Genomic DNA, 16,535 nt, shown 5'->3' with positions numbered 1-16,535 from the left:
TAAAGCAAGTATATTAACATTGAATTAACATTGAATGCGCAAAATGGATTCACATACACACACAAAAGTAAAAAGGGAGAGAGAAAAAAAAACAACCAAAAAAAACAAACCTTGTTGGCCATGAGGCAGCGTAGAATCCGTAGTAAACACACTGCTGGCTAGAGACTCCGTGGTGCTGCCTCTCCGGTTAAACTGACTGGAGGGTTGCGCACGAGTGCTTTCCTTGTCGGACGAGCGAGCAACGTCGGGGTCTGGAAAGGCGTAAGCCTGGCCGGCCGTGGGCGATTCCGCATTGTAAATCTCGGCGTGTGGATTCTTGGAAATGGCGGGCGCGGTCCTGCGCACGGGAAAGGAACGGTGTTGACCCTGGCCGCTCGTCCTGGGGCCGAGAGGGGAGAGCGGGTGGCGTTGGTCGCCGCTGTAGCGAGGGCCCCTTTGGCCAGCCAGGGTTGAATATTCACCGGAAATGCCGCGATCACGCTGCAGGCCGGAGACAATCGACGATTGAGAGGCATTGGTGCTGTGGTAGGGGGAGGCTTGGTTTATGGCTAAGGAACCAATGCCTTGGTTCATTCGACTATCAATGCTGCTGCGACGGGACTCTGAGAAATTAGCATTGGACCGCTGGGCCGAGCCGCCGTCGAAATTTTGGTTGATGGAGGGGAGTATTGCGTTTTGCTGGTGGATGGAGTAGCTTGGGGACTGTTGTTGGGAAGAGGGCGTAGCAGAGGAGGGAGTCTGCGGCTGTGGATCGTTTGAGGGCTGTTGTTGTTGTTGTTGTTGTTGTTGCTGCTGCTGCTGCTGCTGTTGTTGAGACTGGCGATGCTTTGGGGAGTGTTGGGAGGAGGTGATGTAAGGATACTGGGCGTAGCCATTGGTGCCATTGGTGCCATTGGTCGTGTTTGAGTATGTGGAGGAGCCTAAGAAGGTGAATGAATTAGTTATATATATATATATATATATATAGTGAGATAGATACATAGATACATAGACAGATGTAGATATAGAGATAGAGATAGACAGATATTTCATAGCTAAAAAGATCAATCAAAAAAATATAAAAATCATAAAAAACAAAACAACATACGGGCGCTCTGTGGCATGGACCAATTGCCGGAGTCACGCTCGACGGTGTTCAAGGACGCCTGTGCCGGGGATTTTTCTGCAGGGACAACAACAGCATTGGCAAAATTACCGAGAGACATACTGGCGGTAAGCGTCGAGATAGAAGGCAGTTTCTGAACCTGCTGATGAGCAGCGCCAGCGCCAGCAGTATGCGGCTGGGGAGTCTGCTGGCCGGTCCTCGGTTCCTCCCATGGACGACGCGCAACCGAGACGTCCATCTCCGGGAGAGACAGACGAAGGACAGCCTAGCTAGCGAAGGGTTTTATGGCGACAGGTAAGGGTTGAAGGGGGGAGGTAGATAAGGGAGCGGGTTGCGGGTTGCGGGTTGCGAGTTGGGAGTTGTGGATCTTCTGGCCTTTCCCAGGGGCAGGATGTGGTGAATGAAGCTGAAGCGAATTGTGTAATTTAATTAATTGATTGATTATTTTTCTCTTAATTCTTCGTTTCTTGCTAGGGGAGTGGAGGAGGTGAGCGTGGGGTTTTGGGCGAAGGGGAAGAAGGGATCGATTTAGTAAAGAAAGGAATTGGAGGAGGAAGAAGAGAGTTTGCTTGAGCCGAGCTGAGCTGAGGGAGCTGGAGGGAGTGAGGACGCTAGCTAGGCCAACGTGGGAGGAGGAAACGGGAAAGCCTCGTGGAAGAAGGCAAAGGAGGACCTTGAAACAACCCCAGCCAGCATGCCAAGATGTGTGTGTGTGTGTGAGAGAGAGAGAGAGGACAGAGAAAGGGCCAACAACCAGCGGGCAGAGGGGAATGGAGATGGGCAAGATGGATAGAATTGGATCCCCAGCCAGGAGACGAAGGATATCTGGCAAGATGGGAGAGGGAGAAGAGGGAGAGGAGAGTGAGAGAGGAGAGGGAGAGAGGAGATGCAGGGAACACAGACTATGACAGACAGCAACGGGGTGCGACGGGGTGCGACGGGGCGACAGACACACAAAACTGGGATGGGGAATATAGTTAGTGGATACGACACACCCAGGAAACTGGCAGAGAGGCACAGACAGGCCAGAAGAAGAACAGATCAAGAACACACAAAAGAAAAGAAGAGGAACTGGCCGACCACAGATCCGCAACCCACAAGAAGCAGATCCTGCGACCACCGATCAGATCAAGCCCAGAGAGCCGAACAATGGATGCGACGATGGTGCCATGCTTAATTCTTTGATTATTCTTAGTTATAGCTATCTATGTTTTTATATTTCTGGCTCTTTTGATTCTCGCTCCAACACTCAACTCACTCACCCATCCACCCATACCCACACCCATCCTCACACCCATCTCTCTCTCTCTCTTCTCCCTCTCTCCACTCTCTCCACTCTCTCCACTCTCTCTCACACAACCGGCCGTGTTGGCACGTGGCGGCCAACCGGGGCTAGCAGACAAGCCATGCCTACCAAGCACCCCAGCATCAGCCTAGCAGCAGCCTAGCAGCAGCCTAGCAGGGACCCTAATTGTTCTGCCGCCCGCGGGGCTCTCTGGGCTGCAGCGCCACGATGATGATGATGGCGATGATGGTGGTTGATGGTAATGCAAGCTATTGTATATTACTAGTTTTCATCTATTGATGCTCAGTTGGTAATTCCGCACCAAGGAAGGACATGTAGCTCCGCAGTATCTCCTCGTACTAGCCTTCGTTACTAGTTTACTAGTAACAGCGAGTTTGTTTGTTTGTTTACAGGAACCGCCGTCTGAACCGTTCGTTCCCTCGCCATGAAACCTTGTCCCGAGATATGCTTGGGTGCGCAACCATAGCTCGGCCTGAGCGTGTCCCAAGGGTCGGAGCAATATCTGATCTGATGAAATCTCTCCTCCTCCACCTCCTCCACCTCCTCCTACAACCACCACCACTACTACTACTTACTACTACACCAACCACCACATAGGCTGACGACAACAATAATAGATGCGGACAACCGAGCCCTGTTAACCCCCATCCTGTGTCGCATCGCCGTTGAAATAATCATCATCATCTGCCCAGGCCAGGCCAGGCCCAGCTGCGTCCATTATTACAGACTATCCATCCTGACTTGAGTTAGTATGGTATGTGTGGTATCATATCCACCCTGGTTCGTCAGAGACTAGCGTGCTGGGGCCGATTTTGCTGTTCCTTTCCTTTCCTTTCCTTTCTTTTCCTTCCCTTCCCCAGGTGAGGAGGATGTCGAGCAGATGACAGATGATAGAGGATAGATATACAATCCATAGTCATATATATCTCATCCTTATCCTCGCCATCATCTTCATCTTCATCGAAGATGCCAGATTTCCCAACGGGAGCCTCTGGGGAAAACCAACCACCTCCTGCTTCTCTTCTCCAGGGTCCAACAGCCTCGATCCACGCTTTTTGATCCACTCTTGCCACGCGGCCGGGAGGGGTGGGTGTGTGGTTGCAAAATGCCTTTTTTTTGTTTTCTTTTTTTTTTCTTTTTTGCTTTTTTTCTTTCGTTCTCCTTTTTTTCATTATTTTGGTCAAATCTTGGCGTTGATGAAGAAAAAAGCAGGAAAAAAAAAGAAAAAAGGTCCCCCAAAAAATAAATAAAAAAATAAAAAAGAAAAGGCAGAGGCCAGACTGGATGTGTGATGGAATCTCGGTGGCTTTTCTATGGAATCATCCCTCTGCAGCAGCGCTGCAGGGATAACAACCTGCGCACATTCTATTGAGAAGAGCGCTGTGGGCCAGGAAAAGCTTTCGGAGGGATTCAGTGATTCAAGTGATCTCTGCCTGCTTTGGCTGCAGGGAGGTGCTCTGTACGCTGTACTGCACGGACTAATGTATGTAGGAAGAAAAGCGCGGCTGGTCTTTCGATTCCCCCTTGGACCTCATTATTGTGCATTCCTTCTTTTACGCCTGGTTCCTCCTCGTCTCCTCGTGGTTTATTATGGGATCCATTCCCCCTGTTGACCGGCTAATGATGTGACTATCAAAGTCCGCGCGTGCGGGAAAAGCAAAAAGCGAAAGAAAAAGAAAAAGAGAAGAGAAGAGGGTAAGAAGAATAGTAAACTATCATTACTTACTTGCACAGCTTCCCCTAGTTACTGCGTATATCTAGAATTGTGTTATTATTCCTGTTCTTGGACTGGACATATTTTACTTTCCCCAACCCGTAATTCTTCGCCCGAGCAGGCCAGCGCTTCATGAAGTTAACCTTATCGATCATCATTCATCGCCTACAATTGCGTGATGGATCTGACAACCAAGCTTCGTGCCAAAGCTCCAGAAAAAAGTTTATCCTTCTTAGTTATACCAGCTCCATGTTCCCATCAGCTCGTTAGTTAGTGAGTTAGTTAAAAATTACTTAAGAATCGTCCGGTCACCCACCCACGACCGCGGAAACTCGCGAGCTTGCACTTGGCTATATGCCGAACTGGGCAGCTGGACTCGATCAAAACGCTCTCTTTTTCTCTCACCGGGCCCCTGAACGGGCGTGCCCCCTTTTTTTTTTTTTTAATTGCTTTCTAATTTTTTTTTCTCTCTCTTCCTTCTCTCCTTTTTTCTTCTTTTCTTTTCTTTCTCTTTGTTTGTTTTTGTTTGTTTGTCTGTTTGTTCTTTTGTTGTGGTTTATTTCTTTATAGTTAACTATATTTTGTGATCCTTATTTGGTCCTGGTGCGGCTCCTCCTAACTACTGTGGACCTATTATATACCCGCGGGCTATATCACCCCGCAAAGAAAAAAACCTTGAACGCTTCAACGGAGGACTCGGTGCACTTCCCTTGGCGGTTTCTTTTTTGGAGGTTTCTTTTTCTTTTTCTTTTTCTTTTTCTTTTTCTTTTTGTCAGATCGCCAGCAAGCCAGACCCCATTGGGACGAATATGCATCATCTTTTCAGTGAGTAATCCGTGCGCACATGCGCCGTTCCATTCTTGCTGCGGCTGCCTTCTGAAGTTCTGCTCGGGGTCTCCGAGTTATCTCAATTTTCAATTTTTCTTTCTTTACTTGCTTTTTGTATTTTTGATTTATTCATTCATTCATTCATTCATTTATTTAAATACATCCATACATACAATATTATGAATTTGTGATAACATGTTTGGAAAATAGGATGGTCACCATCCCCCGACGCAGGGTTCCGTCCGTGGGTTGCACAACCTTGCCTGCCATACGTAGGGAAAAATTGAAGAAGAGAAAAAAAAAAAAAAATAGCAATAAAAATTAACAAAGGGAAAGCAAACGAATTTTATTATTTTAATTATATATTTTTAATAACGGCTGGGCGAGGGGGAAGAAGAAGAGCGAGACACCCCCCCTCCCCCTGGCTTTGTTTTGTAAAAGGATAAGAGCCACCCCACATATTACCATGGACTATACACCCCGAATCAATCTATCTGTTGTCCTCTACTCCGTACATGTATGTACTCTACATGTACTCCGTCAGTCGAACGAATGCGGAATATAAGCCGAGTTCCTGTGGACCTGGCGGATGCACATACAACGAACGCATGATTCATGGTTGCGAAATACATCCCCAGTACATTACTCACATTCTTGCTTTGATTCGGAGAGTAGGCCACAGATACTTCTTGGATCTTCAACAAGGAAATTTGACCACCAACCGAGACGAGCAATTGATTGATCTACCGAGATCTGCTAATATCGGTTAGTCGACGACGGAGAAGCATGTCATCTTTGGTTGGCCACCGTGTATATATATTAACGCAAATATATGAAGACGGCTGTCCTCACCGGCAGGATTACCGGCTTCGGTGTATAGAAGATTGAGTACTGCCAGCATATGTGAGCTAAACGTTCTATGGCAATAATAATCAGTCAATGATGACTTGCAAAATCCCCAACCCATTCATTACTTTGATCTCGTTCCTTCCCTTCCGATGCTTCATGATGCTCCTCTCAATAGCACTGGCCTGGGGCTTCCTAGCCCTGGGGGAAAAAGATTCGCCAGCTGAGAAGCCAATTGATGCAAGCCCTGTATGTACCAAAGCTTTATTGTTGAGTTTCTCACGCTGTTGAGTCTTTTCTTGGAGTCCAGCGCTTATCCGCCAAAACAAGGGTTCGATATCGCAGTAGGACATTCCAATCCCTGCAGAATCCGCACCGGGTCCCTTGAAGCTGAGAGAAATTTCAATTTCTCTCATTGTATACATTGCGCAACTCCACAAATGCATCATTATCTTCCAAAATAAGGAAAATTAGTTTGTCTCTTGTTTACAAATCAAAGGTTTAGAATAGAAAATAGAAGGGTCAGTTTGTCTCAGAGGGAAAGTAGGGAATAAAGCTGCCATCTCAGCAAATAGCCAATAGACTGACCATTGACCAGCCAGTGTCGTCCGTGACTGAGGCGCAGGGAAGGAGGGATGGTGCTAAGAATTAAGTCAACTTTAAGAAAACCAGATTGAAACACATAACGTACAACAATAACAACGTTCCTGTTGGTTTAGCAGAATGGAGACCACGAGGGAGATGACAAACCGTTTCTGCAGATGATCTTTATATTCAACAGTCTCAGCCAACGTTTCCTGGATCTCGCCCACAACACATATACTCTAGAATGGGCTGAGCGTATGCTCGGCCACGTGTACATTGCTAGGTGGAAGCCTGCTGTGTGGAAGAACAAACGGGCTACTCCAATATCCTCGAGACACAAACTGAGGAAGAAGTCAACATATCACTGTTGACGCGGCCAGTTGCTGTTCTCCGTCGTTTGTAGTATGGATTGCATTTGGTTGAAAGTCGATTATTTCATCATGTCCCCGCAAAATATCCAAAATGTATGGTTGGTAAGGATGGGAATCCTTTCATTTCCCAAAGTTTGAAGTCGTAGCGTAGCGTCAGAATGAGGTTTGTAAAGCGGTTGAAATCATTGTCATACCGTCTCAAGGATCCATTGTGTCAGAGGAATGCGGTTGATGGAAACTATTGCTCATTCGAGGCAATTCCATGGAAGGAAATATTCCTCTGCTCCTTATCAGCAAGGTCCAATAGCATCCAGCCATAATTAAAGAGCGAGCGAGCGAGAGACAACATCTGGGAAGCCCCAATGAGGGATATGTCATTCGCGTTGCGTGCCAACAGATCCGAACGAGGACTTGTTCATCTGACGGTGAATCGGTGTCTACGGGAATACGCACGTTGTAGCTCCCATATAGCCACTAAGCTTCGTCGGCAACTTGGCAATGGTCGAGCGGACGGAGATGGAAGAAGACAATTGCCCCGATGTCAGACTTGCGCGAAACACAATACGACCTTAACTCCTCGTGCGATGATAAATGAAGCACATTGTTTGTCCATCATGAACTACAGCATCCTCTCAAGAGATGTTGCTTCCTCCGAGAAGTGGGGCCAGTGTTTGCCATGGAAGAAATCGGCATTTCCCTTCCAATCCAATGGCCAGTTTGTTGTTTGAAAGAAGCTGGCCTTTGAGTCCGTATTCTTCCCCATTGCCCCAAGGAGATGCGCTTCCGCTCCGACAAAAGCTTATCGTAGATTTAAACTATGGCCAATCTTGGAAAGCTCCCGCTAGTATCATCATGTGATCTAAGATCTGGATCGCGGATAAGCCTTAGAGTGTGTGTGTGGCAATACCAGAGCATGGGTTTGCCCCTCTACTAGAACAAAAAAGACAAGGAAATAGAGACAATTTGAGAGAGTATGTGGTAAAAGCGGATACGAGCGTTCATGATATTTCATTCCACCCATCTACCCATCTACAGACTTACCTCCCCTGCTTGATACCGTAGGCCAATATTTAAATCGATTCACATGTCCAAACCCCAACTCAACACACTTCAAAACCTTTTATCCTTTTCCATAAATAATCCCAATGACGTCTCAGTTTTAATTTTCATCCTCATCGACTTCCATCTCATCAAATTTCAACCCAATCTCTCCAGTAACATCCCACCGATCGCCCGCCGCCGAGCGGCTGACATATTTCACAAACTTCAGCGTCCCTGAATCGCGCAGGACAATGCTCATGCGATTCCAGCCCGCTGCCATGCTGAAGAGGACTCCATCATCGCCATCCGCACCCGAGTTCGCCTTGTAGATTGCAGGGTCAGATTTTACGCGCTTTTTTGTTTTCTTCGTGCTGGCGTCATTTTCATCTTCATTGTTTTCACCCGCTTCCGCTTCCTCCTCTTCGTCGTCATCATCATCATCGTCGTCGTCGTCACCGGCCATGTAGATCTCATATCCACCGACGGAGTGGTCATCGATTTCTGTCGAATTCTCCGTTGAAAGTTTTCGTTCTTTCCCATTCGTGTTTGACGTTGCTTTTCCCTTCGTTTTGCCATTGGCTTCACCGTCTTCACTCTCGTGTCCTTCCTTCCTTTCTTCTCTCTCCTCGTCCCCCCCCTCCTGTTCCTGTTCATTTCCCTCCTTCTCCCACCCAGATGTCGGCGTTAGCCCAATCGTAAACTCTAGTCGCGGTGTCTCGGCCTCATACCCACTCGCCAACGTATAATCTTCACCTCGTCTGAAGCGGCGCGCAAGGATATTGTAGTCGAGGAGGTCGCTGCATCCAGTCGCCACAGAGAGCCATTTCCTAAATGCTTGAGAGGGCAGGAGATCCTCCAGCAGTTCCTGAATAGGAGTCTTGGATTCAGTCTTTTGTCCGGCAATTCGAGGCTGCTGGTACAGATATCGTTGTTTGTGAGGTGGCCTGCTGACCTTCCACTCTGTTTTCTGCTCGATCTCATGCGAAGAGGTGGGCAGGGCATGGGATTCGTTTTCCTGCTGCTCGATATATTCCCGGAGGCGTGTGGCGAACTTATCATGGAGGAACCGTTCAAGGATCAGCGAGCAGTGTGTAGTGAAGTTCTCAACAAGCTCCTCTGTGATATCCGGCGTAAGGTAGGAGGGAGTGATATACTTGAGCAGGAAGTCCAGGTCTGCCTCTGTAAAACCCTGATCTCCTTCACCAGCTGTTTGGACATTTTCCTCTAAATCTTCGTAAGGCGTAACCTGTGGCTGCGGCCGGTCAAACGCATCTCCGGAACTCTGCAATTGCTGCAAACTGCTCCGTTCCGCCAACTTCTCCTCCAACCCTTCCTCATACCCATCCTCCCCTTCCTGCGGTATATGATACCACCCACTAATCGCCATGCGCACTCTTTCCTTGCCGCCCTTTTCCCCATCAGGACCCGCATAGTACACCTCTTCCACATCATGGAAGCTCTCCCCAGGCTGCACCGTGAAAAAGCTCAATTGATTAAACGCGGGGGGGATGGAAAGGCTAAAATCCGGACTTGGAACCTTTACCTCGTTCCCAGTGTCGTCCTTTTCGATTGTGGTCGGGTATAGGCGGAGCGCCCCACCCCAGCTCGGCTGCCACGCCACATCCGGATCCGTCAGGTAGAGAATGTAGCTCACACGTCGGCTGCCGATCACGTCGTCGTGGCAGAGCAAATGGCACCCGCCAGTGTAGACATTGATGGCCATGTCAGTCTTGCGGCCACTCAGGTCACCCGCACCTGTGACCTCCGACAGGAACTTGCGGAATGGCGCAGAGTAGAGGGCGTCGCGCAGCTCAAGGAGCGAGGGTAGTTTGGACAGCGAGGCATTGTCTAGCCCATCGAGGTTTGCGAGGTCACCGGATTGGAAAATTTTGTAGATGTCTGTCTCTTTCTCGGTGAAGGAGAGGTGTTCTTGGATCTCGGTGCGGACAGAGCGGAGGAGCGTCGAGTTGATGAGTGGGGAGATCACACCGTGTTTGTACCTGAGTTGTAATGGTGTTAGCCTATATAGCAATTATATATATATATATATATATATACATTGTTGACGGGAAGGATCTGGAAAATTGCTTCTACAGGGCTTACGGTGCGGAGACTGCATAGCTCTGTTTATATTGATCCAAGGTAGCCCGATCAAGCAGCCCGTCGCGGAATCGGGATTTGATAGTCTCGTCCAGCAGTCGCTTCTTGGGGTCCGACTGGCCATTGCCATCAAGGCTATTCCGCGTAGACGTTGTTTTGCGCTTCATTGTCTCCTACCTGTATTTTTTGAGGGGCAGGTTGTTGTGGTAGGTGGTTGGATGGCGGATGGCGGAGAAGGTTGACAAAGGGCTCTCAGCCAGGCCATGACAAAGAAAACATCCCACCATCATTTTTGAAAACAACAGAGTTTTCGCATCTCATGTGAGTATTACAGTATGGGTCTAGGATGTAGTTCCATTTAATTAATCTTCATTGGTACAACTATATAATAAAATGTTATTTTTGCATGCTTTGTATGTCTTCAAGTTCTCTGTTTGCATTTTCTAGGAGCACTATTGATATTGCCAACACAATCCAGTCCAGGGTCTGTCTACCTTCACTACAACTACGGTCTGGTATTAAAGTAGTGAATATGAATACTAACTATATAGCTTATATAGTAAGAAAGGACAAAAGAGAGAGAGAGAGAGGTAATAAATGATCATAGCTATTTATTGTGTATGTTTTTTTGATCAAGCAGTTAACCTTGCTTGCTCGTGCCTGGTTAGTCACTCACTACATTATCACTTAAGGCTTCCCTGTGAGATTCAGGGTCTGGAGAAAACATTACATCCTTGATCAGCAGATGATTCGGGAGATTTCTACTCGAACGAAGCCAGTCTATCTCGGATCACACTCGCAACGCTTGAGTAAGGTGTAACATTATTCTGATTGAGAGAGTTGAAACTGCTTATGTCAACCAACTTCATAACCTTCTAACGCCTCAGCTGAGTGTTGAACTTGTTCAGTAGAGCATTCAATACTTGAATTCTGATCTAGCTTCGAAGGCTATCACGGACATCTCTATACAGCGTCTAAGAGAAAACGGGGACAGAGCAATGTTTCTAAAGTTTTTGACAGGTCGAACGAGCAACATTGCGGCGTTAAACCTAAAATGGACAACGCCAAACTGTTTTAAGCCCATCCCAGGCCATGTGACGCGAACCCACACTGCTTTTATTTCAACATCACTTGACAACAATCATGTTCCACGTGCCTCAGAGACAGCAATAGTCGCGATGTCATATCTACAAACTACCAATGCTCAGCCTTGTTGTAGAGCAGTGATGCTCTACTCTTCGCAATGTATAAATTCAATGTCTTCCACTTATTTGAAGCATTTTCTTCATCCACTCTCAGTGATACTATCTCTGCTGCCTTTACATACACTTATTTATAATCTGTGCAGACAAAGTTTCATGCGCGGCCATCAAGCGCATTTTCTGTAGCTCGTCAATGGCGGTACAAGCAGCAAAAATGAGCTCAATTCCAGGCAGTCCCGTCCACAGTACTCCAATATAATAGCTGAGGAGTGCCAGGAAAGGCCTGACAAGGCAGAGACACAGAACGATCAAGAAGACTATGAATAGAGGAAGCTCTAGTGCCTGACAGGATGTCATTTCTTGCAAGAATAGCTATATTTCCAAGAGAAGGGCGGGAACACCTGCATTTATAGTTGTACGCTGTATAACTGCCTGAAAGTTGGAACCCCGAACTGGCATGGAAGTGTGTTATATGTCTTTCTGCTGTTTCCACTACCAACAAGCTTTCCATGCTGCAGCTAGAAAATGCTTTCGCCAAGAGAATGCTACACCTAGAAAATGCTTGATGCGCCTTTCCATTTACCCATGCACCTGGCAATCCTACATTTGAATAGTGGCCACCGCAGAGAGCCACATGACACAATTCTTGTAAATATAGAACTAAACGTGTTAAGAAATTGGCAATTGCAGACTCTGATTCAGAGGCATAGGCTTTGAAGTCACAATCCTCTGACATGGCCGCAGCGGCGCGTCCAGTCAGACGTCAGTTGGAATGGAGTTTTGTTCATTCTTCAAAGCCGCCGGAATATGCCTACATTTCATTCACGCGCGTACCTGGATGGAAATTTCCCAGCAATGTCGGCCATGACTTGAATTGCAGTAAGTCTCGACTATGATCAACGTGTTAGCTGTGGATAAGTTTAGGTGATAGGAGCTGACTCACAACCCAGCGGTTATTTATAATTGCGTATCCACCAAAGTAGAGGTGCGGATCTGGAGAGTTCTTAGTATGAAGTGCTTCCAAAGCAGAGACTCATGCTGGTGTTACTCACGCCCCGAGTGTGTGAAATAGCCTGGCATCTCCCCTTCTACATCCACACCTGCTTCGCTAACGTTCTCGATCATGGCAGCCGATCTACTGTCAAGGAAGCCCGTCTGTGCATACCGGTCTGGAAGATCTACATCGCGGTATCCAGTGGCAAGGACAACACCGTCGGCTTTTAAAACAACTTCTTTCCCTTGATCCTTGTCGAACGCGACGATGCCGTCTGGAACAAATTTGCGAGCATCACCCCGCGCTATCTTGATCTTGTCCTCAAACACAAGATCAAACGTCCTCAGCTGATCCATGTAAGTTGCGTGGCCGCGATGCTCGTATACAAGGGTGACCATGCAAGCGTCCTTTTTGAGCATGTATCCCTTGCTTTCAAGACGAGCTAGAAGGTCAGGTTGCGATTTCATCACCATGGATATCATCCCCCGGGACACATCTCGAGCAATTCCAGTAGGCAGCGATTGTTGCAAGAAGTCCGCTGTCGCAACGGGCATATTGCCCTGGTATCGTGCCTCGATGATAGGTTTTATGGCTTCATGGCTACTGAGAATCGTCGGACTGCGTTGTAGCATGGTTACGCTCTTAGCATGCCCATGGACAAGGCTGCGTGCTATGTCGTGAGCCGAATTCCCTGAGCCAACGACCACGACATCCTTGCCAACATATTGCTCGGCTGTGCCATATTCCGCCGCGTGTTGGACGACACCCTGGAACAGATTGCGGTCCGATATGTTGGGGAAGCCTGGGTTCTCTGGGGATATTAGGAAGCCGGTTGATATGACAATGTTCTTGGCTTCTACTGTTTCTTCTTCCTTTGTTTCTACATCTTGGATCACCACCTTCCACAGACCAGCGGTCTCATCCCAATTGTTTCTCACTACCTTGACTCCACAGAATAATGGCAGTTTGAGCGCCTCGACAGCGCTCGATGCGTATCTTGTGAAGTCTCGGCCCGGTAGATATTCTGGATAATCTTCAGGGACAGGGAATCCTGGCAAAGCTACCATGAGCTTGTTATGATGAATGGTTACATAGTCTTTTCCGTTACCCGACCAGTTACCACAAGCGACAGGGTAGGTTTCAAAAGCGGCAACATTCACCCCAATAGAGTCGAGCATGATAGTATTCGCTAACCCACTGCAACTGGCCCCAATTACGACGACATCCAAGACGCCTTGCAGGTGTGGCAGACCCTGCGCTTGAGCTTTACCTCTTTGAGAGGCTGGAACTGATGACGGGGTTTTCCGTGGAAGGGTTTCAAACGGGTGTTCTGTGAGAGAAACAACGTCGGTAGACAGTACCCAGATCTTCCATTGGCCACCTTCGGGGATCAGCTTGACAAGGCCAATATTGTTGGATTTGGGATTGTCAGTGGTGAAGCAGAAGGGCACATCTAGGGATGCCAATGTCGGAGAAAGGCGCTCGAATTTCGGTTCAATCCCGAGTCCATACTCTTGCTTAGAGGTAAAGACTGTGGGCTTCCGGGTCTCGGAGAGTGTCTTCCACGCTGCAACAATCTTGTCTCTCCCGGACAAAGTCCGCTTGTCGAAAGTCAGGGTCAAGCTGTCTTTCCAGAAACAGCCATCGCAGAAGAGACTGCCAAAGGCTTCCCAGTCTTGTTTGCCTACAGCCCTAGAGAAAGACTGCAGAAAGGCCTGGGCTTCTCCAGCAGCATTCAGGCTTTGTTCATTCTCCAAGACAGGCACTGTGGGAATATACGATGGCAGCTCGGCGACGGGGGCGCGGACACGTTTCTCGTATTTTGTTGCCATTTTGGGCGATTCGGGGCTTGCAGTTTAATCTGAGCTGGGCGTTAAGTTGTGTTCTTGGTGACTTGGGAAAGATTCTGTCGCGAATAACTACCTCTAGTCCTGGTCTCGGCTGGAGATATATATAACTCACAGGGACAGATAGCAAAAGCGGCTCGGAAAGAGGCACCTGTTGAGATTGATAAGCTGACTGACAAATACTCACTGAGAGAACGCTAATAACAAAAGAGGTAACTGGAGCGGGCTATTTGCTGGTGTTAGTATAGAATTGCTGATAGTCTTGCGTATTTCCCCCTCTCTTGACCCGCCAGACAACTGGCTAATATATTTACAAATCATTAGTTCAAAAATGGATGAAAGCTGGGCTCTTTTCCTATGTAATCCCGCTTCCGCAATGCCGGAGTAAATATGGTAGTCGATGGCCAAAGTAATCTTTATGCGTCTGGTTCCCCGCGTGTCAGCATCAAGTATGGCTAGAGGTGTATTGATCCCCAACATTGCAGCGCCGGATGCTAAACAACTGACACGGAGTAATACTATTTATCCGAACTCCGTTAAGTGCTTACTTAGAAAGTAAAACTGAGTTTATTTTTACTAATGGCGCATACTTCTGTCCAAGGCTGAAGTCGAAGGCCCGGTACTTTCAGCCCTCTTGGGGGCTGAAAAGCAGAGAAAGTGCCCTGTTCACGGCAGCCTATAGTGACAAATGTGTCAAATGGGTTTTTTTGATGTTTTCCACTGTAATTACTTAATTCCACTTACAGACACTCATTGATAGAAATTTTATACTAGAAAGCAATGCACCTTGAATTCTCTACATACATTTTAAAACAGTGAATTTATGTCATTGTAGATATTATCACTAGATATTATCGCTAGATACCATTGCTAGATATTATCACTAGATATTATCGCTAGATATTATCGCAAGATATCATTACTAGATATTATCACTAGATATTATCGCTAGATACCATTGCTAGATATTATCACTAGATATTATCACTAGATATTATCACTAAATATCATTGCTAGATATTATTGCTAGATATCATCGCTAGATATCATTACTAGATATTATTGCTAGATACCATTGCTAGATATTATCACTAGATATTATCACTAGATATTATCGCAAGATATCATTACTAGATATTATCGCAAGATACCATTGCTAGATACCATTGCTAGATATTATCGCTAGATATTATTGCTAGATATCATTGCGAGATATCATCATCAATGTTTCCACACTATGGGCTGGTGGTTGCAGTGTATAGATAATGGATTCAGTGACCACACCCACTGTGGGCTGGGCCACAGCAGATTCATGAATATATATATATATATATATCACTCTGAGCACCATGATTCAACAAATGGTTATGTTGACTTTTTGCTATGAATAATCTAGTTATCATAGTACTAGCTTATTATATTTAGTGATGATATTCATAACAATATCTAGCAATGATATCTAGCGATAATATCTAGTAATGATATCTTGCGATAATATCTAGCAATAATATCTAGTGATAATATCTAGCGATGATATCTAGCAATAATATCTAGCAATGATATCTTGCGATAATATCTAGCGATAATATCTAGTGGTTATATGAAGGTGGATTTGCCTGTGTTTGAACACATGTTTCTATGGTGTTCAGCCAAGGCCTCTGAATAACCCATACATGTTCTGTACAGTGAGCTATCTTCTTTGATCATATAAAAGTAGTAACTTTTCTGTAATATTACATACAATGACTGTATCAGTCTCTCTCTGAATGTGTATTTAATAATTATCATTTCACTACTATATTCTTCTTCCTCTGCTCTTGTATTGATTTCTATTCTTAACTATTCTTATTCTTATTCATTTACTTTGAAATTCTTGTATTTCTATATGAGTGAGAAAGACTAATAATAATCTCTGCTGCTGATACTGCTGTTGAAACAGCTGCTGCACAGAAGCAGCTATAGTATAATCTTATTATAAAAATAACAATATAAAAAGAGAATACACTGAGAATCAGCAGACAAAGCAGATCAAAGAATATATAGATAGTATATACAGAGAAGCAGAATGAATGAATAATAATATATAAATTTATTTTGTTTCTATTTCTTCTTTATTTCTGTGTATGAAGAGAGATGAAATTTGATAGATTAATTTCTCACTGCTACTCAATCTTCACTATTTATATAATAGAAATAATATAATAAAAAGAAGTTTTCAGATGATCAGATTGTCTCTGAGTAGAAAATAATCTGATTTTTTAGTAAGAGAGTTCTCAATTATTTACTCAGAAAAAGTCATCTCAAAAGAAAGTATATAAATACTGAGAAAGAAGAGATTATATAGATAATAGAAGAGAGTCTGATTAAACAGTATTGAGCAGTTTTTATTGATCTGTATTGTACACAGCAGAGCAGATAGAAGAACTTTTATTCTCACTTAGTTGATCAGATTTTAAATAGTATATTAAAGACTTACAGATCTATAAAGTATATATAAAAATATATAGAGTTTATAGACAGAGATGTAGATACTCTGATGAACAGCTATACTGAGCTGAATATAATAAACTTTATATATCAGTACTGAAAGAGATGA

General features: G+C 45.6%; 4 protein-coding genes across 4 annotated transcripts; all 4 read right to left on the bottom strand.

Annotated features, from left to right (window-relative positions):
* Positions 1-24: 24 nt before the first annotated feature.
* Positions 25-1,343, bottom strand: HCBG_09024 (uncharacterized protein; the record flags this gene model as incomplete). The annotated part of the gene is made up of 2 exons (XM_045436073.1): positions 25-920; positions 1,088-1,343. 2 exons carry the CDS (start codon positions 1,341-1,343, stop codon positions 25-27), a joined length of 1,152 nt encoding a protein of 383 aa, XP_045283225.1.
* A 4,542-nt stretch (positions 1,344-5,885) lies between these two features.
* HCBG_09023 (uncharacterized protein) lies at positions 5,886-6,215 on the bottom strand (the record flags this gene model as incomplete). The annotated part of the gene is made up of 1 exon (XM_045436072.1): positions 5,886-6,215. The coding sequence occupies one exon, from the start codon at positions 6,213-6,215 to the stop codon at positions 5,886-5,888; it is 330 nt and encodes a 109-aa protein (XP_045283224.1).
* A 1,513-nt stretch (positions 6,216-7,728) lies between these two features.
* HCBG_09022 (Fe II 2-oxoglutarate-dependent dioxygenase) lies at positions 7,729-10,063 on the bottom strand (the record flags this gene model as incomplete). The annotated part of the gene is made up of 2 exons (XM_045436071.1): positions 7,729-9,796; positions 9,900-10,063. The coding sequence occupies 2 exons, from the start codon at positions 10,061-10,063 to the stop codon at positions 7,915-7,917; spliced, it is 2,046 nt and encodes a 681-aa protein (XP_045283223.1).
* A 1,853-nt stretch (positions 10,064-11,916) lies between these two features.
* On the bottom strand, positions 11,917-13,924 carry HCBG_09021 (uncharacterized protein; the record flags this gene model as incomplete). Its single annotated transcript, XM_045436070.1, has 3 exons — positions 11,917-11,988; positions 12,042-12,091; positions 12,151-13,924. 3 exons carry the CDS (start codon positions 13,922-13,924, stop codon positions 11,917-11,919), a joined length of 1,896 nt encoding a protein of 631 aa, XP_045283222.1.
* Between the last annotated feature and the right edge of the window lie 2,611 nt (positions 13,925-16,535).

Source organism: Histoplasma capsulatum, assembly GCF_000150115.1.
Source record: "Histoplasma capsulatum G186AR genomic scaffold supercont2.20, whole genome shotgun sequence".
NCBI lineage: Eukaryota > Fungi > Ascomycota > Eurotiomycetes > Onygenales > Ajellomycetaceae > Histoplasma > Histoplasma capsulatum.
The sequence above is the reverse complement of the archived record's forward strand: the minus strand, read 5'-3'. Positions and strand labels throughout refer to the sequence as shown.